Source organism: Eleutherodactylus coqui, chromosome 1, assembly GCF_035609145.1.
Source record: "Eleutherodactylus coqui strain aEleCoq1 chromosome 1, aEleCoq1.hap1, whole genome shotgun sequence".
NCBI lineage: Eukaryota > Metazoa > Chordata > Amphibia > Anura > Eleutherodactylidae > Eleutherodactylus > Eleutherodactylus coqui.
Window position 1 is genome coordinate 6487614 of NC_089837.1, and position 22158 is coordinate 6509771.

General features: G+C 47.8%; 1 protein-coding gene across 1 annotated transcript in view; it reads left to right on the forward strand.

The window, feature by feature from the left end:
* The window catches only part of LOC136579528 (vomeronasal type-2 receptor 26-like), a 54778-nt gene that overhangs the window by 26820 nt on the left and 5800 nt on the right, over positions 1-22158 (forward strand). The window contains exon 5 of the mRNA XM_066579682.1: positions 18680-18895. Coding sequence (XP_066435779.1) covers positions 18680-18895 — 216 coding nt within the window. The remainder of the gene's footprint in view (positions 1-18679; positions 18896-22158) is intronic.

Consider the following 22158-nt stretch of genomic DNA (forward strand, 5'->3'; position numbering starts at 1 on the left):
TTGCAAAAGAAAAGTTTCAGGGGTCCGCCTATACACTTGCTACTAAGAGGTTTGGGGGGTCCGCCTATACACTTGCTACTAAGAGGTTTTGGGGGTCTGCCTATGCACTTGCTACTAAAAGGTTTGACGGGTTCGCCTATACTCTTGCAAGAGAAAATTTTCGGGGGTCCACCCATACACTTGCTGCTAAAAGGTTTGGGTGGTCCACCTATACACTTGCTACTAAAAGGTTTGAGGGGTTCTCCTATACTCTTGCAACAGAAAAGTTTCAGGGGTCCGCCTATTCACTTGCTACTAAGAAGTTTGGGGGGTCCACCTATACACTTGCTACAGAAAGGTTTGATGGTTTCGCCTATACACTTGCTACTAAAAGGTTAGAAGGGTCCGCCTATGCACTTGCTACAAAAAGGTTTGAGGGGTCCGGCTATACTCTTGCAACAGAAAAGTTTCAGGGGTCGGCCTATACACTTGCTACTAAGAGGTTTGGGGGGTCTGCCTGTACACTTGCTACAGAAAGGTTTAAGGGGTTCACCTGTACTCTTGCAACAGAAAATTTTCAGGACTTCACCTATACTTTTGCTACAGATATGTTTCTGGGGTTTACCTATACATTTGCAACAGAAAAGTTTCAGGGGTCCGTCTATACATTTGCTACTAAGAGGTTTGAGGGGTTCGCCTAAACACTTGCTACTAAAAGGTTTGGTGGGTTCTCCTATACACTTGCTACTAAAAGGTTGGAGGGGTCTGCCTATACACTTGCTACTAAGAGGTTTGGGGGGGTCCGCCTATACACTTGCTACTAAAAGGTTTAAGGAGTTCGGCTATACTCTTGCAACAGAAAGGTTTCAGGGGTCCATCCATACATTTGCTACTAAAAGGTTTGGGGGGTCCACCTATACACTTGCTACTAAAAGGTTGGAGGGGTCTGCCTATACACTTGCTACTAAGAGGTTTGAGGGAGTCGCCTATACACTTGCTACTAAAAGGTTGAAGGGGTTCGCCTATACAATTTCTGCTTAAAGGTTTGAGGGGTTCGGCTATACTCTTGCAACAGAAAAGTTTTTCAGGGGTCTGCATATACACTTGCTACTAAGAGGTTTTGGGGGTCCGCCTGTGCACTTGTTACTAAAAGGTCTGAGCGGTTCGCCTATACCAGTGATGGCAAACTTTTTAGAGATCGAGTGCCCAAACTGCAACCTAAAGCCTACTTATTCATTGCAAAGTGGCAACACATCAGGGGGCGGGGCTTATGACGACATATGATTTTTACCTCCATCGTTCTTAAAAGAACAGGGCCGTTTGGAAATAGACCAGGTGCAGATTTTGACTTCTTTTGGATGCGGAAATGCTGTGGAATTTGCCATGGTAATTTCCGCTGAGGACATTCTGCAGCATTTTCACCTCGTGTAAACATATCCCAGCAGTGATAGTGACCCCCCAGATCGGCCCCAGTGGTAATAGTGACCCACCCCAGTGCAGCCCCAGTAGTAATGGTGACACCCCACAGCGGCCCCCAGTAGTAATAGTGACACCCCACAGCGGCCCCCAGTAGTAATAGTGACACCCCACAGCAGCCCCCAGTAGTAATGGTGACACCCCACAGCGGCCCCCAGTAGTAATGTGAAACCCCACAGTGGCCCCCAGTAGTAATGGTGACACCCCACAGCGGCCCCCAATAGTAATGGTGACATCCCATAGCAGCCCCAGTAGTAATAGTGAGACCGAGACCTATATACTTACCCCCTCCTACTCTGCTCGGCGCTGCTGCTGGCGCCCATTCCGGGTGCACACTGTGATGACAGTGTGCTTCAGGACGCCTCAACCCCCTGCTCCCGTGGAACCTAAGAGAGACAGCAGGGGAGGGGTATCCCGGCTGCACATTGACGACACTGTGTGCGCCGGGATCAGCGCTGCTGAGTGAACGCTGGCAAGGGAGCTGCGGCCCCTGCCAGTAATCACTAACGTGGTGAGCGGCCGAAGGTGGCACGTGCCATCAGGGAGGGCTCTGCGTGCCGCCTCTGGCACACGTGCCATAGGTTCATCATCACTGGCCTATACTCTTGCAACAGAAAATTTTCAGGGGTCCATCTATACTCTTACAACAGAAAAGTTTCAGGGGTCTGGCTATACACTTGCTACTAAGAGGTTTAGGAGGTCCACCTATACACTTGCTATAGAATGGTTTGGGGGGTTCGCCTGTACACTTGCTGCTAAGAAGTTTGGGGGTCCGTGTATACACTTGCTACTAAAAGGTTTGAGGGATTCTCTTATACTCTTGCAACAGAAAAGTTTCAGGGGTCCGCTTATACACTTGCTACTAAGAGGTTTGCGGGGTCCACCTATACACTTGCTACTAAAAGGTTTGAGGGGTTCGCCTATACACTTGCTACTAAAAGTTTGGTGGGGTCCGCCTATACACTTGCTACAGAAATGTTTCAGGGGTCCGGCTATACACTTGCTAATAAAAGGTTTGAGGGATTCGCCTATACTCTTGCAACAGAAAAGTTTCAGGGGTCCGGCTATACACTTGCTAATAAAAGGTTTGAGGGGTTCGTCTATACTCTTGCAAAAAAAAATAAAAATCAGGGGTTCGCCTATACACTTGCTACTAAGAGCTTTGAGGGGTTCACCTGTACACTTGCAACAGAAAATTTTCAGGGTTCACCTATACTCTTGTTACAGAAATGTTTCTGGGATTTGCCTATACATTTGCAACAGAAATGTTTCAGGGGTCTGCCTATGCATTTGCTACGAAGCGGTTTGGGGGGGTCTGCCTATACACTTACTACTAAGAGGTTTGGGGGGTCTGCCTATACACTTGCTACTAAAAGGTTTGATGGGTTTGGCTATACACTTGCAACAGAAAAGTTTCAGGGGTCCGCCTATACACTTGCTACTAAAAGGTTTGAGGGGTTCGGCTATACTCTTGCAACAGAAAGGTTTCAGGGGTCCGCCTATACCCTTGCTACTAAGAGTTTTGGGGGGTCCGCCTATACACTTGCTACTAAAAGGTTTAAGGAGTTCGGCTATACTCTTGCAACAGAAAGGTTTCAGGGGTCCATCCATACATTTGCTACTAAAAGGTTTGGGGGGTCCACCTATACACTTGCTACTAAAAGGTTGGAGGGGTCTGCCTATACACTTGCTACTAAGAGGTTTGGGGGGGTCCGCCTATACACTTGCTACTAAAAGGTTTAAGGAGTTCGGCTATACTCTTGCAACAGAAAGGTTTCAGGGGTCCATCCATACATTTGCTACTAAAAGGTTTGGGGGGTCCACCTATACACTTGCTACTAAAAGGTTGGAGGGGTCTGTCTATACACTTGCTACTAAAAGGTTTGAGGAAGTCGCCTATACACTTGCTACTAAAAGGTTGAAGGGGTTCGCCTATACAATTTCTGCTTAAAGGTTTGAGGGGTTCGGCTATACTCTTGCAACAGAAAAGTTTTTCAGGGGTCTGCATATACACTTGCTACTAAGAGGTTTTGGGGGTCCGCCTGTGCACTTGTTACTAAAAGGTCTGAGCGGTTCGCCTATACCAGTGATGGCAAACTTTTTAGAGATCGAGTGCCCAAACTGCAACCTAAAGCCTACTTATTTATTGCAAAGTGGCAACACATCAGGGGGCGGGGCTTATGACGACATATGATTTTTACCTCCATCGTTCTTAAAAGAACAGGGCCGTTTGGAAATAGACCAGGTGCAGATTTTGACTTCTTTTGGATGCGGAAATGCTGTGGAATTTGCCATGGTAATTTCCGCTGAGGACATTCTGCAGCATTTTCACCTCGTGTAAACATATCCCAGCAGTGATAGTGACCCCCCAGAGCGGCCCCAGTGGTAATAGTGACCCACCCCAGTGCAGCCCCAGTAGTAATGGTGACACCCCACAGCGGCCCCCAGTAGTAATAGTGACACCCCACAGCGGCCCCCAGTAGTAATAGTGACACCCCACAGCAGCCCCCAGTAGTAATGGTGACACCCCACAGCGGCCCCCAGTAGTAATGTGAAACCCCACAGTGGCCCCCAGTAGTAATGGTGACACCCCACAGCGGCCCCCAATAGTAATGGTGACATCCCATAGCAGCCCCAGTAGTAATAGTGAGACCGAGACCTATATACTTACCCCCTCCTACTCTGCTCGGCGCTGCTGCTGGCGCCCATTCCGGGTGCACACTGTGATGACAGTGTGCTTCAGGACGCCTCAACCCCCTGCTCCCGTGGAACCTAAGAGAGACAGCAGGGGAGGGGTATCCCGGCTGCACATTGACGACACTGTGTGCGCCGGGATCAGCGCTGCTGAGTGAACGCTGGCAAGGGAGCTGCGGCCCCTGCCAGTAATCACTAACGTGGTGAGCGGCCGAAGGTGGCACGTGCCATCAGGGAGGGCTCTGCGTGCCGCCTCTGGCACACGTGCCATAGGTTCATCATCACTGGCCTATACTCTTGCAACAGAAAATTTTCAGGGGTCCATCTATACTCTTACAACAGAAAAGTTTCAGGGGTCTGGCTATACACTTGCTACTAAGAGGTTTAGGAGGTCCACCTATACACTTGCTATAGAATGGTTTGGGGGGTTCGCCTGTACACTTGCTGCTAAGAAGTTTGGGGGTCCGTGTATACACTTGCTACTAAAAGGTTTGAGGGATTCTCTTATACTCTTGCAAAGAAAAGTTTCAGGGGTCCGCTTATACACTTGCTACTAAGAGGTTTGCGGGGTCCACCTATACACTTGCTACTAAAAGGTTTGAGGGGTTCGCCTATACACTTGCTACTAAAAGTTTGGTGGGGTCCGCCTATACACTTGCTACAGAAATGTTTCAGGGGTCCGGCTATACACTTGCTAATAAAAGGTTTGAGGGATTCGCCTATACTCTTGCAACAGAAAAGTTTCAGGGGTCCGCCTATACACTTGCTACTAAGAGGTTTGAGGGGGTCTGCCTATACAATTGCTACAGAAAGGTTTGAGGGGTTTGCCCCAACTGTGGGTGCACAAAGGTTTCCCATAGCTGTGTTCAGCTGTCTGGCATGAATACACAGAATGACTAGGGCAAAGGTGTGGGCCGAGATTCTGGGTGGGGTGAAACTCTGCCATGTGTGGTCACTCTGATTTCTTCATGTGTAATACTGTTTTTGAGCTTCATGGGCTCGCCTATGCTGTGGGTGCACAAAGACTTCCCATTGCGGAGTTTTACCTATTTGGCAAAAATACACTGACTGACTAGGGTAGGGTGCAGAGTGCAGATGGCTTTCCCATTGCGGTGTTTAACTATCTAACACCTACACAGAATGAATTGTGTGAGGACACATGGATTTCCCATAGCTATGTAACTCACGGCACCTTGCGTCACACAAGGTGGATGCTGGAACTGAGCCTGACCCAGGGCCCGCTCACGTGCTTCCCACACAAAGTATTGTGGCTCCTACCTCGGTCATGGTTTCTCGGGCTTATTATGCCACCTCCCCCTGCTGCTTGGGGTCTGGGGATCTGCGTTGGTCGGCATGTATTATCTCTCGTGCTACAAATTACCACAGTTATCCGAGATACTGGATTGGAGCATCCACAGGAAGCGTTAGTGATTTCATGAGACTTTCACAGGGTCACTGTATACCTGTGGTGGCTACTTTTGCGACACCTCCTGCTGCAAACCAATCTTTGGTGTTAGTATGTGCTGCTGCATTGTGGAGATGTGTAGAAGTACTGGCACCTGAGTCCCCTTTATGCCCACGTTAGCGGTTCCGGACAATTTTGTGACGGAGGTGGCACGGGATTGGAATGATGATCGTACGCAATTTATCATCAATTCTCAACAGCATTGTGGGCTATCGCCCGCACTTTCGAAGAGGGTCGCTGCCTAGCCATGCCAACCCTCTGTAGTGTTAGTCTCCGGTTCCTCCTCATCCAGTACGCACTTATAAATAGACATGAGGGTGGTGTGGCTATGCAGCCAGCGTGTGGCATGAGGGCAGCTGAACGCTGCGCAGGGAAAATTTGTGTGTGCTGTGGACGCAGGGTTGTGCGGGGGGTTGGGCAGCATGTAACCCAGGAGAAGAGGCAGCGGTGTCACCCGCAGACAGTGATTGTCCTTGGTTGCAGGTAGTGTGGTGCTTAGCTGAGGTGTGCCTTGTTAATGAGGGTTTGTCCGATGTAAATTCTTAGGGGGGTGACCGCCAGACTCTTGCCCCTATTGTGGCTTAGTGTGGGACCTGGGAGACTCAGATGCAGCCATGCATGCTGCCCCTGCCCTTCCCTATCCGTTTCTGTGGTGTTTCCATGACTTTCTGAGGTTTTCTGGTGTTTCACAAATCATCCCCTATGCGGAGCATCGGTCCCATACAAAAATGCTCGAGGCCCCGTTTGACTTCAATAGGGTTCGTTACTCGAAACGAGCTCTCGAGCATTACGGAAAGTTCGACTCGAGTACTGAGCACCCGAGCATTTTAGTGCTCGCTCATCTCTAGTCTTAACTGATTCAAGCTGGCTCTCCGGTATACCACTGGAACATCGGGTTACTGATATATGCGTTCTTGGATGTTGGGTGGCGGTGGGTCCCCTTGGGCAGGGTGTGTCTCATCTGGCACCTGGTAAGTCAATCTACCACCTCCTTTCTTTTTTTTCTCTTATTGGATTTCTAAACTATGGAGCACTATTTCAAGTTTTGTTTTGCCTCAAAGTTTGGATTTTATGGCTGCGGTCAAGATCTAAAGAATTGAATGACACAAAAGTCCTAAGGTGAGGCAGACTGGTCAAAGTGCGGTGCAAGAAAAAGCATGTAGGCTTATTTATATTAGATATAGGGTGATTATGAGGGCATCTCAGTGGTCCTGGGATAATTTGCTTTGTTCTTAAAGGGGTTGTCCCGCGGCGAAATGCAATTTTTTTTTTTCAACCTACCCCCGCATTCTGCACCGTTAAAATCAATACCGTTTGAAATTAAAAAAAAAAAAAATCACTTACCTCCTTCCCAGTTCGCGCAGAATCTTCTTTTCTTCTTTTAAAGATGGCCGCCGGTACTTTCCCAATGATGCACCGCGGTTTTCTCCCATGGTGCACCGCGGGTCTTCTCCCATGGTGCACCATGGATTGTCTTCTCCTTCCTTGCGTTCCACTGCCAATACAGCCACCTAATTGGCTGATCGGCACCACGTGATGGAGGCTGAGCTACGATGACGACGCGCAGACCAGCTCTATGGCGCGAGCGTGCCGGAGCGGCCCCATTCACCAGGCAGAAGACCGCACAGCGCAAGCGCGTCTAAAGAAGCCAGAAGACACAGAAATTAAACGGAGCCATGGAGACGGGGACGCCAGCACCGGAGGGGGTAAGTGTATAACTTCTGTATGGCCAATATTTAATGCACGATGTATATTACAAAGTGCATTAATATGGCCATACAGAAGTACTTAACCCCACTTGCTTTCGCAGGACAACCCCTTTAACAGGAGACAAACAGCAGATGGACTTTAGTGTGTAACACTGAACCACCATGTACCCAAACCTCATGTGGAATTTCAGCAGTTCTTGCTGCCTTGCCACTTTTCAGCTGTTTGCTAGCCTTGATGTCTCCTCCAAGGTGGGGATCTCATTAAGTTCTGTTTCCTCTGACTGTTTTGGGATGCAATGTATTGCTGAGTCCTGTACCATGTGTTGGTGCTGACCACTGATTTAGGATAGATGTCTTGTCTTCTAGAAGTGTTAGACCATCTACACCGTGCAAGGGACTTTGAATTCTGTGTAAAAAAACCTATATATCATCTTCAGAGCCTCATAAAACACCATGCATTCATCAATCTCTGTGAGGAGCTGATTTTTCTCTGCAAGATTGGTCCACAATTCTTTTTGGATAACTCACAGTCTATACTGAAGGTTACTACAAGTAATGGGAAGTGTTTGTGCACCCACAGCATATCCAAGCCCCTGGATCCCAAGAAAAGTATTACACATGAAGAAATCAGAGTGCCCAAACATGGCAGAGTTTCACCCCCGCCAAGGGCCTCGGCCCACATTTCTATCCTAGTCAGTCAGTGTATTTGTGTCAGACAGGAAAAACACCGCAATGGGAAGTCTTTGTGCACTCACAGCATAGGCAAGCCCAAGGAACTCAAGCATGGTATTACACTTGAGGAAATCAGCGTGCCCAAACATGGCAGAGTTTCACCCTGTTAAAAACCTCTGCCTACATTTCTACCCTAGTCAGTCAGTGTGTTTGTGCCAGACAGGTAATACAACGCAATGGGAAGTCTTTGTGCACCCACAGCATAGGTGAGCCCAAGGAAATTAAAGATGATATTACGCCTAAAGAAATCACAGCACCCAAATATGGCAGAGTTTCCCCCTGCTAAGGGCCTCGGCCCACATTTCTACCCTAGTCAGTCAGTGTATTTGTGCCAGACAGGTAAAACACAGCAATGGGAAGTCTTTGTGCACTCACAGCATAGGCAAGCTCAAGGAACTCAAGCATGGTATTACACTTGAGGAAATCAGCGTGCCCAAACATGGCAGAGTTTCACCCTGTTAAGAGCCTCTGCCTACATTTCTACCCTAGTCAGTCAGTGTGTTTGTGCCAGACAGGTAATACAACGCAATGGGAAGTCTTTGTGCACCCACAGCATAGGTGAGCCCAAGGAAATTAAAGATGATATTACGCCTAAAGAAATCACAGCACCCAAATATGGCAGAGTTTCACCCTGCTAAGAGCCTTGGCCTCGGCCCACATTTCTGCCATAGTCAGTCAGTGTGTTTCGGCCAGACAGGTAATACAACTCAATGGGAAGTCTATGTGCACCCACAGCATAGACGAGCCCCTGGAAACCAAGGAAAGTATTACACATAAAGAAATCAGAGCACCCAAACAAGGAAGTTTCACCCTGCCAAGGACCTCCACCACGGCTCACACCCTCAGTAATCGTGGTCATAAAGCGGACTCGGATGCTAGTGTAGCTGTGACCGTCTCATTAATGCAGTAACGTTCCTTTTGTTTGGCCCAAACCAGTTCCTCAGATAACTGTGGTAACACAAGGGAAAATGCATGTTGCCCAGTGCTGATCCCCTGACCCCAAGTAAGAGGAGGAGGTGGCCTTTCAAGGCCAAGACACCATGACCAAGCTAGGACCCGCAATAGTCTGTGTGGAAAGTACGTGAGTAGACCCTGGGGCAGGCTTGGTCCTAGCTTCCACCTTGTGTGACCCAAGGTGCCACGAGTTACATAGCAATAGGAAATCCATGTGTCCACACACTATTCATTCTGTGTAGGTGTCAGATAGCTCAACACCGCAAGGGGAAGTCTTTGAGTTACTTGGGCTCGCCTATGCTTTCAGTCCACAATGATAGTATTATATAGGATGAAATCAGAGTGCCCAAACATGGCACAGTTTCACCCCGCCAAGGACCTTGGACTCAGCCCACATTTCTGCCCTAGTCAGTCAGTGTATTTGTACCAAATAGGTAAAACACTGCAATGGGTAGTCTTTGGGCATCCACAGTATAGGCAGACCCCTGTAACATTTCTGTAGTAAAAGTGTAGGCGGACACCAGTAACATTACAGTAGCAGAAGTATAGTCAGACCCCTGTAACATTCCTGTAGCAGAAGTATAGGCAGACCCCAGTAAAATTCCTGTAGCAGAAGTATAGGCAGACCCCTGTAACATTCATCTAGCAGAAATATAGGCAGACCCCTGTAAGATTTCTGTAGTAAAAGTATAGGCAGACCCCAGTAACATTCCTGTAGCAGAAGTATAGGCAGACCCCTGTAAGATTTCTGTAGTAAAAGTATAGGCAGACCCCAGTAACATTCCTGTAGCAGAAGTATAGGCAGACCCCAGTAACATTCCTGTAGCAGAAGTATAGGCAGACCCCTGTAAGATTTCTGTAGTAAAAGTATAGGCAGACCCCAGTAACATTCCTGTAGCAGAAGTATAGGCAGACCCCAGTAACATTCCTGTAGCAGAAGTATAGGCAGACCCCAGTAACATTCCTGTAGCAGAAGTATAGGCAGACCCCAGTAACATTCCTGTAGCAGAAGTATAGGCAGACCCCTGTAACATTCCTCTAGCAAAAGTATAGGCAGACCCCTGTAACATTTCTGTAATAAAAGTATAGGCAGACCCCAGTAACATACCTGTAGCAAAATTATAGGCAAACCCCTGTAACATTTCTGTAGCAAGAGTATGGGTGGACCCCAGTAACATTCCTGTAGCAGAAGTGTAGGTGGATCCGAGTAACATTCCTGTAGCAGAAGTGTAGGTCGACCCGAGTAACATTTCTGTAGTAAAAGTATAGGCGGACCCCAGTAACATTCCTGTAGCAGAAGTATAGGTAGACCCCTGTAACATTCCTGTGGCAGAAGTATAGGAGGACCCCTGAAACATTGGTGTACCAAAACTATAGGCAGACCCCAGTAACATTTTGGTAGCAAAAGTATAGGCAGACCCCTGTAACATTTCTGTAGCAAGATTATAGTTGGACCCCAGTAACATTTCTGTAGTAAGAGTATAGGCAGACCCCATTAACATTTCTGTAGCAAGAGTATAAGCGAAACATTGGTGTACCAAGAGTGTAGGCGAACACCTGAAAAAATGTTGTTACCAAGAGTGTAGGCGAAGGCCGTAAAAATTAGTTAGATAACAGTATAGGCAAGGGCCAGAAAAATTGGTGTACTAAGAGTACAAGTGCACCCCTGAAAAATCGCTCAACCGCGAGGGCAGGTGAAACCCATAACTCGCTGTTGCGTAATTTGTAACAGAGCCTGGAGGTAGCCCTGTGAAAAAAATAGGTTTCTGTTAAAGTATCAATACTTTTGAAACTTTTAAAAATTGTAAAAAAATTTATAAACAGAGCCTTTTGGGCCTCAGAAAAATTGGCAGTTCAGCGTGATGATATGCTGTTTTAGGAGGAGGAGTAGGAGGAGTAATAATATCCGAGAGTGATTGACAAAGCTTATACCCCCTTTTTTCTGGTGATAGAGAATGGTTTTTTCTCCTGTTGCAGTGAAAAGAATCATTAGGTTCCGCTGCTTTCCGCCAGTGAGAAGAGAAGTCTGGGGAAATCCAGCCTTTGTTCATCGTTTTGAGTGTAAGCATGTCGGCACTGGCAGTTGACAGGCGGGTACGCTTATCCGTGATGATTCCCCCAGCTGCAATAAACACGCTCTTTGACAAGACACTAGCGGCAGGGCAGGCAAGCACCTCCAGGGCGTACAGCGCAATTTCATGCCACATGTCCAGCTTTGACACCCAATAGTTGTATGGAGCTGAGGCATCACGGAGGACGGTGGTACGATTGTCTACGTAGTCCCTCACCATCTTTTTACAGTGCTCCCTCCAACTCAGCCTTGACTAGGGAGTTGTGACACAGTCTTGCTGGGGAGCCATAAAGCTGGCAAAGGCCTTGGAGAGTGTTCTCCAGCCTGCGCTCGACATGATGCCTGATCTCCGCGCCCCCGCTGCTACTTGGCACTCGGAACTGCATCTTCTGCAACTAGTACTGTTAGATGGGAAGTTTAGCATCACTTTTTCCACCAGGGCCCTGTGGTATTGCATCATTCACGTAGCCCTTTTCTCTTCGGGAATGAAAGTGGAAAGGTTCTCCTTAAACTGTGGGTTGAGAAGGGTGTACACCCAGTAATCCGTGTTGGCCAGAATGGTGAGGGTCATGGGAAAGGCAGCCTAACATGAAGTCAGCCATGTGTTGCAGAGTATCAGTACGCAACACATCGTTGTCCTCACTAGGAAGATGACTTTCGGGATCCTCCTCCTCCTGTTCTACTCTACGGCCCATACACGCTGAACAGATGAGAGGCAAGCAGTATGGGTACCCTCTGCAGTGTGCCCAGCGGTCTCTTCCTCCTCCTCCTCCTGCTCCTCCCTCTCCTCCAGAACATGCTGAGATATAGACTTGAGGGTGGTCTGGCTATGAAGTGACATACTGTCACCCCCTGTGTCCTGTTCCAACTGCAAAGCGTCGACGTTTATGTTTTGGAGCAAACTTCTCAGCAGGCAAAGCAGCGGGATGGTAACACTAATGATTACCGCACTGCCGGTCACATCTGGGTAGACTCCTCAAAGTTTCCAAGGACCAGGCAGATGTCTGCCATCCATGCCCACTCCTCAGTAAAGAATTGCAGAGGATGACTACCACTCCACCGCCCATGTTACGGCTGGTTTTCCCCTATTGCTCTACGCTGCTTGTACATTTTGGCCAACATGTGCAGCATAGAATTCCAGCAAGTGGGCACGTCACACAGCAGTCGGGGCTCTGACAGATGAAACCGATGTTGCAGGGTCCTCAGGGTTGCAGCGTCCCTGGTAGACTTGCGGAAATGTGCGCAGACGCGGCACACCTTGCTGAGCAGTTCAGACAAGTGGGGGTAGTTTTTCAGAAACCGCTGAACCACCAGATTGAAGACGTGGGCCAGGCATGGCACGTGTGTGAGGCTGCCGACCTGCAGAGCCGCCACCAGGTTACGGCCGTTGTCTCACACGACCATGCCCGGTTGGAGGCTCAGCAGCGAAGGCCAAAGGTTGGCCTGCTCTGTCTGAATCTGCAACTGCTTGGGGGCCGTGTGCCTCTTGTCACCTAAGTTGATTAGTTTCAGCATGGCTTGATGGCGCTTGCCCACTGCTGTGCTGCCGCGCGCTACCGACTGTTGGCGACGTGCTCACACTTCTTAATTGAGAGGTATAGGTGGCAGAGGAGGAAAAGGGGGAGGGTTTGGAGGAAGTGGCATAAAACGCAGCAGACACCAGCACCGAGGTAGGACCCGCTATTCTGGGTGTGGGTAGGAGGTGAGCAGTCCCAGGCTCTGATTCAGTCCCAGCCTCCACCAAATCCACCCAATGTGCCGTCAGGGAGATATAGTGGCCCTGCCCGCCAGTCTTTGTCCACGTGTCCATGGTTAAGTGGACCTTCCCAGTAACCGTGTTGGTGAGGGCACAATTTATGTTGTGGGAGACGTGCTGGTGTAGGGCTGGGACGGCACACCAGGAAAAATAGTGGCGACTGGGGACCGAGTAGCGGGGGACCACTGCCGCCATCATGTTTTTGAAAGCCTCCGTTTCCACAAGCCTGTACGACAGCATCTCCAGGCTAATTAATTTGGCTATGTGCACGTTTAAAGCTTGTGCGTGAGGGTGGGTGGCGCCGTGTTTGCGCTTTCGCTGCAATGCTTCTGTTAGCGACAGCTAAACGCTGCACTGAGAGACATTGCTGGATGGAGTGGAGGACAGTGGAGATAAGGGTATGGGTGCAGGCCCGGAGGCGCTCGTGCCTGTGTCCTGGGAGGGGGATTGGATCAGTGTGGCAAGCTGGGGCACAGGGGAAGAGGCAGTGATGTGACCCGTAGATGGTTAATGGCCTTCGTCCAAGTCCCAGGGGTGCTGGGGGGTGGTGAGGCTGGTACTGGTGGCTTCCTGGCTGATCTTCGTGCGACACAGGTTGACCACCCCTGTTCGTCAGTCGTCCGCACTCTCACTAAAAAACATCCACACCTTTGAACACCTAGCCCTCTGCATGGAGGCTTGGCGCGAGGGGGTGCTTTGGGAAACAGTTGGGGGATTCTTCATTCTGGCCGTGCCTCTACCCCTGGCCACTCCACTGCATCTTCCAACCTGTCCTGCTGCTGCACTTGCCTCCCCCTCTGAAGCCCTGTCCTTGGTATGCTTAACAAACCAGGTGGGGTCAGTCACCTCATCGTCCAGCTGCTCTTCCTCTGAATCCTATGTGTGCTCCTCCCTTGGACTTACTGCCCTTACTACTACCTCACTGATAGACAACTGTGTCATCATCCACAAAAAGCTCTTGAGACAGTTGCCGGAGATCCCCAGCCTCATCACCCGGACTCCGGGAACTTTTCAAAGGTTGGGCATCGGTCACGACAAAATCCTCAGGTGTGAGAGGAAACATTTTTTCCCACTCATGGCAGGGACCCAAGAACAGTTCCTGGGAGTCTGCCTGCTCATCAGAATATGTCATTTTCATGGAGTGAGGAGGCTGGAAGGAAGGAGGAGCAGCAGCCAGAGGATTCAGAGTTGCAGTCCCTAGGCCAGGAGTAGTAGACTGCGTAGAAGACTGGGTGGTCGATACATTGCTGGAAGCATTTCCTGCATTCCACGACAGGACCTGCTCACACTGCTCTGTTTGCAATAAAGGTCTGCCACGCGGACCCGCAAATTGTGATATGAAGCTGGACAGCCCAGAATCTTGCCTCTCTCCTAATCCCGCAGCAGCCGGCAGTGAATCACCACGACCATAAACTCGGCCTGTACCCACACCTTCACTTGGACGTCCACATCCGCATCCACGTCCACCTCTTCGACCCTTACCCCTATTCCTCATCATGGCGGATTAAGAATATAGCAGGGGCCAAATAAATTACCCCACTGTACAGCACTAACAACTGTGGCTTAATTCACCGCACACAGAGACTTGTAGATAGCGGAGGCTCTATGCTATGACTAGGAAAAAGTAACCCGCTGTCTTGCGCTGATACCTAGGGGTAATTTACTGCTCGCAGGGACTTGTAGATTATAGAGGCTGTGTGGAGTGGGAGAAGACTCTAAAGCCAGTGGCTAGTGCTGGTAACTGCGGCTATTTCAACCCCACCAAGGAAAAGGTATTGTGGAACACTCTGCACAGCGGCAGAGCTGAAATATTTTGTAGTGGCCCAGGAAATATTACAGTACTGTTTAGCGGTGAGACCTCTGTCTAATGCACTGCAGACACAGAGTGGTATAAATGAAGTCACTTGCAGTAGGCTAGGAGATGTTAGAGTGCTGTTTCACGGTGAGAGCTGGTTGTATGGCACTGCAGCCTGAGAACGCTATTACTGAAAGGCTGGGAACTGGCCTAGATGCGTAATACACTCCCTACTACTCCCAGCAAGCCACAAGTATAATGCACACGGTCAGATGTAGCCCTAAGAAGGAGCTTTGGGGTATTTGGCACGGAGGATCAGGACTGTATAGTGTATAACTTTCCCTATAAAAGTGGCTGTGCCCCAACACTCTGTGTTGCTCTGTGTGCTCCCAGCCAGCCACAACAGTAATGCACACTATGAAGCATGAGTAGCCCAAAGAAGGACTGTTGGGGTTCTTGAAGACTGGATCCTAGTTTAACACTTTCCCTATGTCAGCAGCAGCACTTTCTCTAACCTCTGCCAGCATGCGTCTGAGGCGAGTCGCGGGCGGGACCGCTTTAAGTACTCGCGATCACTTGATCTCACCAGCCACTCACTACTGTGGGGTGGGATAGGGCGGGCAAGTCACAGCAGGAAGTGGTAATGGCTACCTCACATGTCTATTGGCTAGAAAATGGTGCTAAACATGCGGGGAAGGAAATGCAATTGGCTCAAGTACCGCGTGGTGCTCGTCTCGAGTAACGAGCATCTCGAGCACCCTAATGCTCGAACGAGCATCAAGCTCAGACCAGTGGGCTCGCTCATCTCTAATTATAAACTCTAATAATAAACTTGTCATCTCCATGGAATCTTTATATATGATATAGAGACACAAATTAGGAAGAGCGCCTTGCACTTGGGTAAAATAATAGATAGTGAATCCACTCCACTTACCCGGTGTTGGGCGGAACAGCAAAAAAAATTTTTTTGTGTCCCGCCTACACCTGGAATCCAAGTAAGCCTTCAATAGGTATCTTTAGTCAGGATCCTCCGTATCATCCAAAAAATATATGTGTGTCTGATATCCTACACAATATAAACTTTTTTGGAGAGCAGCAGCTCTAAAGAAAACCCCAATTCTCTGGCAGAAAAAATTGGGATAGTACAGTATAGAAAAAAAGGAAAAAAACTTTATCCAGCTGTGCTCTGTCGCAGGACCTCAAGAGCATATAGGGAATAAGCTTCCACAATAGTAAGCCAAGTTAAATCCCATAAAAATAAAACAGAATAGTAACAGGTTTATAGTACCTCTACTATCGGGTAAGCAACGCGTTTCTGCGTCATCTGACGCCTTTGTCAAGCATATAAACCTTATACCCAATCTTATATATATATATATATATATATATATATATATATATATATATATATATATATATACACAAAACATACCCTAATCAAAGATCCATATGGGGGACATCTGATTCCATCCCTTAACCACGCCAAACGCCATCAAAGCGTGTATGGGTGAAGGGCGGAAGCTAAAGTGGTTCCGCTTTCATCAACGGATGCTGAAGCGCACCTGCGTTCCACATAGATAGCCTTCCATGCAATGTAAAAAAGATCCACGTAATGCGTCATCACGCTGTAGGGGAGGACGCATCGTGGATGAGGTTATCACGCTCCTGAAAGGAGCGCGCGGGGCTTGTCAATGCTCTGTGTAAATAACAACGTGCCGCGTCATCACGCTCTGCTCCGAGGTCCGCAGTGACTTAATTTCACTATATATATATTTTATTAGAATAATCTATTGATCACCCTTTGCATGGGAACCAGGAGTTGCCATTTGGGAGATAGGGTTTGTAGGTATGGTATTAAGTTAATGTATCACCAGCTGTTGAAAGAGATAATTGACATATAATGTGGGCAATTCCCAAACATCTGTAACGTATGGGAATAGATCCAGGGTGTTTTACAGACTGACATGCATCGTGTGCTCCATCTATGATCAATTAACTAAACTGTCAGTCTATAGCGTGCATTGACACGCTCCGTGCGTTCCATCTGAAGCGTGACTAATTAAGTCACTGCGGACCTCGGAGCAGAGCGTGATGACGCGGCACGTTGTTATTTACACAGAGCATTGACAAGCCCCGCGCGCTCCTTTCAGGAGCGTGATAACCTCATCCACGATGCGTCTCCTCTACAGCGTGATGACGCATTACTTGGATCTTTTTTACATTGCATGGAAGGCTATCTATGTGGAACGCAGGTGCGCTTCAGCATCCATTGGATGATGAAAGCGGAACCACTTTAGCTTCCGCCCTTCACCCATACACGCTTTGATGGCGTTTAGCGTGGTTAAGGGATGGAATCAGATGTCCCCCATATGGATCTTTGATTAGGGTATGTTTTGTATATATATATATGAGATTGGGTATAAGGATTATATGCTTGATAAAGGCGTCAGATGACGCAGAAACGCGTTGCTTACCCGGTAGTAGAGGTACTATAAACCTGTTACTATTCTGTTTTATTTTTATGGGAGTAAACTTGGCTCATTATTACCGGCCGTTGTGGAAGCTTATTCCCTATATGCTCTTGAGGTCCTGCGACAGAGCACAGCTGGATAAAGGTTTTTCCCTTTTTTTCTATACTATATATGATATAGACAGTTCACAGGTTCTTCACTGCTTGTCATGTCACACTATGTCTTAGGGTCCTCTCACACATGAATGTAACATCGACTCTTTGCGCTTCTTCAGAAGAAACAATATCCCCTCAGACCCACATCCAAGGCCTCTCACACAAGGAACCAATATCCTGCTCTGCACTGACAAGGCACAAACACTCCAAAACAGCCTGTCTGCAGAAAGGCATCTTTCCTATCTGGAGAAGTGTCTTCTTTGGCTTGTACCCTTATTAGAGATGAGCGAACGTACTCGTCCGAGCTTGATGCTCGGGCGAATATTAGGGTGTTCGGGATGTTCGTTATTCGTAACGAACACCACACGATGTTCGGATGTTCGGGTTACTTTAACTTTCTTCCCTGAGAAATCTTTTCTATATGCGCTCAATGGGGCCGGCGGCAGCAGCGCCAACCCCATTGAGAACATATAGAAGACAAATCCTTCTTCTCTGCCACAGCTGTAACAGCTGTGACAGAGAAGAACGATGTTTGCCCATTGAATTCAATGGAACCGGCAATACAGCCGACTCCACTGAATGCAATGGGCTGCCGGCGATCGCGGGATGAATTGTCGGAAAGGGGTTAAATATATAAGCCCTTTCCTGCAATTCATCCAGAAATGTGTAAAAATAAAAAATATATATATACTCACCTGGTGCCGACAGACGGAGTTCAGCGCGGCAGGCTGCAGTTCTCCTGAATTCATGAATGGGTGAGTGAGGGCTGCCTCTGATTGGTCAGGCTGTGACCATTCAGAGGCATCTTATTCAGCAGGCGGGGATTTTAAATCCCCGGCTGCTGAATACTACTCACAGCTGTTCAGAGCAGTTCAGGAGAACTGCAGCCTGCCGCGCTGAACTCCGTCTGTCGGCACCAGGTGAGTATATATATATTTTTTATTTTTACACATTTCTGGATGAATTGCAGGAAAGGGCTTATATATTTAACCCCTTTCCGACAATTCATCCCGCGATCGCCGGCAGCCCATTGCATTCAGTGGAGTCGGCTGTATTGACGGCTCCATTGAATTCAATGGGCTAACATCGTTCTTCTCTGCCACAGCTGTTACAGCTGTGGCAGAGGAGAACTTGCTGTGTCGTTCCCATCATTTTCTTGAATTGCCAAGATTTTCACACATGAAAACCTTAGCGAGCATCGGCGAAATACAAAAATGTTCCGGTCGCCCATTGACTTCAATGGGGTTCGTTATTCGAAACGAACACCCGAACATCGCGGGAAGTTCGTTTCGAATAACGTGAACCCGAACATTTTGGTGTTCGCTCATCTTTAATCCTTATATTCAACACAAATAGACATTACACATATGTGAAGGGATTCCTGGAAATAACCAGATACATTTCCCTCCTTCATTCTTCCAGCTTCACCGATACCTGGGAAGTCAGAAAGATAATACTGGAAATCTGCTATTCTACGACAATGGAGATTTCATCTCCCAATATTCCATCGTGAATTGGCTGAGTTCACAGAATGGATCGGTGTTCGTAAAATATATTGGTTCTACAACAACAAAACAAAATGATGCTGCATTTAATATCAAAGCGGATCAGATCTTGTGGAAGAACAGGGTCAGCGAGGTGAGACTATGGTAATCTGGGCAAGAATTGTAGGATCGCTAGTGAAAAGAGAGAGGAGGGAAGTTGGACTGGAAGACTGAGCTAATAAATCCTGAAAAATCCTCTGGTCCTGGACTTGTGGTCGCAGTTATAGGTCACTTACTAGAATGATATAATCAGCCATCTTCCGGGTCAACCACAAAACATTTCTCTTGACTCACCATATGGTGCTATATGATGGAGGCGAAAATAAACCCATCGTGTCAGACAGCAGTATATGTTATATTAGAGTAGAGGTGCAAAGTATCTCTGACTAGTTAGTGAGGAGATCCAACACACCAGAACTGAGTATACGGTTCCTGAGAGCTAGTATATAGGAGAGCTACTGTGCTAAAGAGTAAAACTTGGAAACTGAAGTAAGAATGACCCTTACAGCTTATCTCCCCTTATCTACCCCTTTTCATTTCTCTTTGAAGGGTAGAAATTTTTGGAGTCACATCGGGATGAGCAAGAAATGTTGTGGAATATCATCCACAAGTCTGAAGGAAGAAGTTTATTCACGATGGTCCCATAGCAATAACAATTTAAGCACATGTACAAATATATGTGTGTTTTTAGTTTCGTCAGATTTTGTCCATAATTGTGACTTAATTAACTATGAGATGACATTTTATTAGTAATCAATGTGGAGATCTAGGGGTGTACAAAGGGCTCACTTACTTTTTCCTGCATCCATAAATGTATGCAGCTGTGAGTGGTCAGCGTTAATGTTAGAATCAGATGGAGGCACAAGGACATCAACATAAAGTACAAGTGGCTGGTTAAAACCTGTGAATAATGCAAAAGCGGAGTATGTTGTGGTAGGAAATAGTCTCTCTTACACGCATAGTGGCATAGAATGTTTAGGCAGGAATCATCAGCCAGGTTTGGCATACTTAATTGAGAGACTGTAAATTTAGTTTACGGTGCCCTTCTAGAGACTGTAATTATTATATTTGCAAAGAGAAAAAAGTCTGGAATTATGTTAGCAAAATATGACTGTTCTCAGCAAGAGAAACCAAGTAATCTTGTAGATGTGAGACCTTTTAATGGCTAACAAAAATACATGATGTTACAGCAAGCTTTAAAATTTACATAGGGTTCTTTCTCAGGCTTAATGGAACAGATCCGAAGAGGCATAAATATTTATAAACATACACATGAAAGTGCACAGACATGGTGTGATTAATTTGCACTTAAGTCAATACCAGAACAGGATGAGTAGATGAGTCCACTAATAAGGATGTGAAAGTTTTATGCTATCTGTCACATAGCAGACCAGAGGAGCCTCTGTCCTCGATCATTCTAACAGTATTGAAAGCTTGAAGTCATTAGAATACTGTCTAATTTATACCCAGCTTTCCCAGGCTTATGCACACATGCAAAGCGAAAGCTCAAATCATCCACCTATTCCATTCTAACGCACTCCACATCTCTACAATGCTCATACAAATACACGCTGCCACCACCAGTTTTGATATCTGTAAACTGAAACACGATCTATGAATTATGAACATAATCTATGACGTTATGATTCATTTTTAAAATGCACAAGGCAGACTTCTAAATTGCAGATTTAATCTAGAAAAAGTCTATCAGGGCAGGATACCTGATATGTACAAAGATATACAAAAAAGGTTGTAACATGGGAGCATAAGGAAATGCAGTATGAATACACAACAAGGCAGATTTTTAAAATAAGCAGGGACAAAATAAAAGAAAGATATCAAATTTGAATATTGGTCCAATGTTCCAATATGTGCGGAGTCACTGAAGCAAATGGGACAGCCTTAGCCGAAGAGTATTTCTGTAGGATCTGACAATTTGGAGCCTGTGGGATCCCAAATTATAAAGAGTCTCAAGCTTTGACACCCAATAGTTGCATGGAGCTGAGGCATCACAGAGGACGGTGGTACGATCGGCTTAGTACTCCCTCACCATCTTTTTACAGTGCTCCCTCCGACTCAGCCTTGACTGGGGAGTGGTGACGGAGTCTTGCTGGGGAGCCATAGAGCTGGCAAAGGCCTTGAAGAGTGTTCCCCTGAACATGCTGCCTGATCTCCGCGCTTCCCCTGCTACTTGGCCCTCGGAACTGCGACTTCTGCCACTAGCGCTGTCAGATGGGAAGTTTACCATCAGTTTGTCCACCAGGGCCCTGTGGTATTACATCACTCTCGAACCCCTTTCCTCTTCGTTAATGAGAGTGGAAAGGTTCTCCCTATACCGGGGGTCGAGAAGGGTGTACACCCAGTAATCCGTAGTGGTCAGAATGCATCTAACGCGAGGGTCACGAGAAAGGCAGGCTAACATGAAATCAGCCATGTGTGCCAGGGTGCCAGTACGCAAGACATGGCTGTCCTCACTAGGAAGATCACTTTCAGGATCCTACTCCTCCTCCTCCTCCTCCTCCTCGTCCACAGGCCATACACGCTGAACAGATGGGAGGCAAGCAGCATGGGTTCCCTCAGCAGTGGGCCCAGCTGTCTCTTCCCCCTCCTCCTCCTCCTCCTCCAAAACGCGCTGAGATATAGACATGAGGGTGCTTTAACTATCAAGCGACATACTCTCTTCCCCCATCTTCTGTTCCGATCGCAAAGCGTCAGTCTTTATGCTTTGCAGCAAACTTCTCAGCAGGCATAGCAGAGGAATGGTGATGCTAATGATTGCAGCATTGCCACTCACAATCTGGGTAGACTCCTCAAAGTTTCTGAGGACCTGGCAGATGTCTGCTATCCAGGCCCACTCCTCGGTAAAGAATTGGGGAGGCTGACTCCCACTATGCCGCCCATGTTGGAGTTGGTATTACACAATTGCTCTACGCTGCTCATAGAGCCTGGCCAACTTGTGGAGCGTAGAATTCCACCATGTGGGCATGTCGTACAGCAGCCAGTGCTCTGGCAGATTAAACCGATGTTGCAGGGTCCGCAGGGTGGCAGCGTCCGTGTTGGACTTGCGGAAATGTGCGCTGACCCGGCGCACCTTGCCAAGGAGGTCTGACAAGTGTGGGTAGTTTTTCAGAAACCGCTGAACCACCAAATTAAAGATGTGGGCCAGGCATGGCACGTGCGTGAGGCTGCCGAGCTGCAGAGCTGCCACCAGGTTACGGCCGTTGTCACACACGACCATGCCCGGTTGGAGGCTCAGCGGCAAAAGCCAGATGTTGGTCTTCTCAGTCAGACCCTGCAACAGCTCGGGGGTCATGTGCCTCTTGTCACCTAGGCTGAGTAGTTTCAGCACGGCCTGCT